Source organism: Cariama cristata, unplaced genomic scaffold, assembly GCF_000690535.1.
Source record: "Cariama cristata isolate BGI_N322 unplaced genomic scaffold, ASM69053v1 scaffold34773, whole genome shotgun sequence".
NCBI classification, from domain to species: Eukaryota; Metazoa; Chordata; class Aves; order Cariamiformes; family Cariamidae; genus Cariama; species Cariama cristata.
The window spans coordinates 6,648-11,427 of NW_009607238.1; the positions used below are offsets into that span (position 1 = coordinate 6,648).

At 38.5% G+C, this 4,780-nt stretch overlaps 1 protein-coding gene across 1 annotated transcript; it reads left to right on the forward strand.

Moving 5' to 3' along the window:
• Positions 1 to 1,929: 1,929 nt before the first annotated feature.
• LOC104158890 (cell division cycle 5-like protein) lies at positions 1,930 to 4,354 on the forward strand. The gene is made up of 2 exons (XM_009696652.1): positions 1,930 to 2,138; positions 3,884 to 4,354. The coding sequence occupies exons 1-2, from the start codon at positions 1,941 to 1,943 to the stop codon at positions 3,986 to 3,988; spliced, it is 303 nt and encodes a 100-aa protein (XP_009694954.1). The 5' UTR covers positions 1,930 to 1,940; the 3' UTR covers positions 3,989 to 4,354.
• The last annotated feature ends 426 nt before the right edge of the window (positions 4,355 to 4,780 follow it).

Sequence of the window (4,780 nt, forward strand, 5' to 3'; positions counted from 1 at the left end):
GTCCATATTTAGAGATGTGAAATGCTACACCTCGCCACAGTTTTGCTCAGTCGTATAGTCCTGTGTTATTTGTTGGTTTGTGATTCAGTGTTAAAGATTTCTTTGATGCCGTCTAGCAGGCTTTAAAAATGCTGATGGCTATTTCATGCTTTTACTGCTCATTTAATTTTGCCCCACTGAATACATGTATAAAAATACGCAAAGACTTCTGTTACCTTTGCTATTTATAAATGTTATATAAAACATTTCTAACATGTTAACATGAATATGCTTGTATATTTGCATTGTGTCCTGGTTGGCAGAATTTTGTAATTTGTACCGCTTGCCCATTGATGGATTATGTCTGGATTATGGTTTTAGAGGACTGACCTGGACCATTTTGGGAAGAGGAAGACTTCTAAGTCCAGGGCACACCAGGTAGTGCTTACCCGAATGATAACAGGAAGGAGAGCTTCATGGCTAACATACTAGTTGCTTTGTGCTTTTGATACCACATTTTAATCTCATTGCTTTGGCATATCTGTTTCATATGCTATCGGATTGTAAATTGTGGGGGTTTACTTCTGGCTTTTTCTGCTGACCTTAAGCAGCTGATTCACTGTGCTGTCTCAATCTTTGTCGGTTCACTAAAGGTAATCTTACCTTCTTACTGTGAGATCCGTGAGGAAAAAGCCCTGCTAGTGTTACTAGAGAGGCCACTGGGGAGCTCCAGGTGTTTGGTGTGGCGTAGGAGGGAATAATGTAGTAAAGCTGAATGGGAGATCTTATAGATAGGTGAGGTTACTTTACTTGAAGACAAAACCGATTTCACTTATTTGCAGTTGCATACTCACATGCTTACAAACACTAAGAGACAAATCATGGAATGGTTTGGGTCGGAAGGGACCTTAAAGGCTATCTAGTCCAACCCCCGCTGCCATAGGCAGGGACATCATTAGATAGGTTGTTTAAAGCCCCATCCAACCTGACTTTGACCAGTTAATCAAGTAATCTGTCCAGTATTCAGCTACCAAGACCAAGTGGTCTTTCTGAGATCTTTATGATGACACCAGGAATAAGGGGTCACCACCTGATGAGTTCTCATCATGGCACCTGGGTTCTTCATGGGATGGTGACAATGGGATTTTTTGTTTGGGTTAGGTTTTTTTTATTTGCCTTTCATACCTTTTACAAGCAGACAGTAGTTGGTGTCTCCATCCTGCCCCGCCTCTTTGAGTTACCAGGATTTAGTCTTAGGCCTTTGTCTCCTGATGTGGCTTTCCTGAGAAAGTGTATGCAGATAGATGGTAGGATTTAGTTACCATTGTAATAGTCCTTCCGCTGTTCCTTGCAGGTGCTTCCATGCCCCAGCATTGCCATCCACTTGCCACTCAGACCAGTCTAAATGTTTTCGTGATGGTTCTCTGCAACAGAGAGAGAGATTCAGATATTTTTACCTTATGGAGTATGATTTAGATGAATCCTGTTGGGATAGGCAGAAGAATTGAAAGATGTGGCTGGTTTTGCAGACTAAGAAGATAATTTTGAAAAGGAGAAACATAATATCTTTATTTAGTTTTCCTTTACTAAGGAAAGGAACGTCTCCTGTGTAAGTGGGATGTGGCATAGCAAGCTATCATGTGACTTGGCTGTTTACTTAGCTCGGCAACTGCGACAATTCTTGTCTATAAAGCTGTACTCATACAGTGTGTCATAACCCCTGTTTTGGCTAGTGGACTTCACCCCTGGAATAATGTATTTACATTGTAAATATTTTAATCCAGAAATCTAGGTTGTTGTAAAATGTGCAGTATGATTTGTTAATAGAAATCAAAGAACTCGATCAACTCAATGCAGTTCTGCAGGTGTATTTTTACTGCTTTTTTTGTTTCTCTTGATTTTCGAGTTCTGGATAAATAAAACAATTCTTGGATTCCTTCTGACAGATAAACAGAGGTCACATGACAACTGAAGCAAAGAGGGCTGCCAAGATGGAGAAGAAGCTGAAGATCTTGCTTGGTGGTTATCAGTCTCGAGCAATGGGCCTCATCAAACAATTGAATGATTTATGGGACCAAATTGAACAGGCACATCTGGAGCTACGTACTTTTGAGGAATTGAAGAAACATGAAGATGCTGCAATCCCTCGGAGACTGGAGGTGAGATTCCTAAATGTAATACCTTTAGGTCAAATACAGGCACTTTGTGGAAAAGATGTTTTTACAAGGCATAGACTCTCAGGTTCACAGCCTGAGTTTGTATCAAATTTTTAATGATCTTTTTAAATTATACTTTTGGCAATCACCAGACTCCTCTGCTGTTGAGTTTAATATCAAACATTCTGTGATATGTGTATGTGTGTGTATATATATATATATATATGTTGGAAGCTGGGACTAATCTACTAGTGTGTTCTTTAACTTCGTTTTTATTTTCTTTCCTTGTGTGGTTTATTTTATTAATCTTGTGCAATGCATATCGGCAGAAGTTCCATATCTATCTTAATATGGCTTGTTTTGGTTTTAATTACTGTTAGAACTTCGGACAGATCTGAAACTTGTGTAAAACCTCCTACTTCCTTAAAAGTCAGTGGACCAAATGCTAGTATATACTACAGGAGATTCTCCTTTTTTTCACATATTGATTGTATTACTCTCTGAAGCTGTTGTTGTTGTCAGACTTGCAGATGGCTGGACTTAAAAGTTTCAGAAGCTGAGCAGTTGTTCTGTAATTATAGTTTTGAGCCATCCTTGGAGTTCAGGCCATTTGCCTGCAGTCCTGTTGCTGGCTAACAACATGTGCATTTGTGATCTGGACCATTGCTCCTGAATAACACCACCTGCCTTACTGGCCTCTAACTGGTTGGCATGGCTTTGAGGAGGAATGTATCTCTTTCTCTTAAGCAGACTTAACTTCAGCCCAGAACCAGCAGAAAGAGGTACACTGAGATACCTGAAAACAATGCCTCAGAGCCACTGTTCTTAGTTTAAGGATCTCCACGATATTCTTCTCTGCTTCATTCAGCTAACAAGGCAGCCCTCAACCAAGACTCAGTCCTAGGCTTGAGCCAGTGCCAGACGTGCTTTCCAAGAAATAGATACTCAGAAAAGCACAGTTTTTTCTTTCATTTTTTTTTTTCTCCAGAAGAGAGGGTTCCATTGAGTCTGAAATCTTCTCAACCACTTGCCCTGAAAAAGATAAAATGTATCAGTTCTTAAAACTGATTTTGTGAAGATAGTTTACAAATGCCAGTAGATGTGTTTACAAACTCAGAAGTGATTAACTGATTTAGTGAAAGTTAACAGTAAAAATGTATTAAATAGCTTGATAGCTACTAGTAGCACCTATTTTTAGTAAATGGCACTTTACTCAGGGCTAATCCTCGGAATATTTACTGTCTCTTCTGATACAAGAGTGAAAGGAGATCAAATGAACTAGCAGCTGGCAGTTCTAGAATAAGCAGTAGTTCTTCGTGCACTGTGTAGTTAGTGGAAAAAGGCCTGTGGAAGGTCTTGTTGCAGAATGCAGGGTTAATTAGGAAGGTTACCCAAAAAAGTTTTTGAACAAACTCATGGAAGAAGAATCCATGGATAACTGTTAAATACAATGCACTGCTTGTCGCAGGTTTCCAGTTTGAAATCTCTGCTTTTGAAGCATTTTATATTAACTGCTGTCAGAAAAGCAGTAAGACAGCTGACATTTGAAGTAAGATGACTGTAACTCTTGAGACTCTACATCAACTCCTCTGTTTACATTTATATGTAAAATAAGTAATTTTAGCAATGTCCTGTCTCAGTTCTGACCCCTTCCTCTGAAGGAACTAAAATATAACCTTTAGTAAAGATCTTTGTGGGTGTGACCATTGGAAAAACTGACCGGTTGCTTAATTATGTTTTCCTTACAGTGTCTGAAGGAAGATGTACAGCGACAACAGGAGAGAGAAAAGGAGCTCCAGCAGAGATTTGCTGACTTCATGTTGGATAAAGAGACTTTTCAAGCAAAGTATTAAAGCACAATATTCCATTTGTCATTAATGTAACATTTTTCAAGTGTACAGATACTTCTCCAGCAGCTTTTGCCATCAGTTGCAGAAATGAAGTGTAGTCTGCTGTTTGCATCTTGTCAAGTTTTATTCCTTTAATGGATTATTCCAAATGCTCTAGATATGAATGGCTTTGGCCAGTATTAAAAATTGGATTGAAATGTCCAAAATTTTATTAAAAGAAGAAAAAAAATCACTCTGGTATGATTTTAGCCATGTCTTCATTTGCTAGGGTTATCACATTATTCCTACTGTTTTATCAGTCTTAAGACCTGTAAGATACATGCCTGCAGAATAATGTCTTTTGAATAAACCTGGAATGTTAAAAAATAATTAGGAAATAAAATGCCTGTCTTTTAACTAAAATTGAATCCTCCCCTATCCCAGGCCTTTTTTGTGTTTCTGGTAATTGTCTTTTTACCCTTCCCCTGCTTTTATTTTCCAAGACACTAATTTGTAGTAGGAAGGACCTGTGCGTGGTAATTGTGGTCCACATAATACCATGTTCCTGATTCTTCTCTGTGCATGTGTCTAAACACTCCCATTTTTAATCAAGATGTTCAAAGGGTCATACTGACTGTAAGCATAACTTCACCATCCTGAAACAGGGTAGGTTTTAGTTTTATAAAAGCAGCCAGCACAGCCTAATGGTTCCCATAGATTTCAGCAGAAAATGTACCCTTAAATTTTCTAAGTATTAATACTTTTAGAATAATCTGTTTATAATATGTGTTCCCTCCAGCTGGTTGATGAACCTTT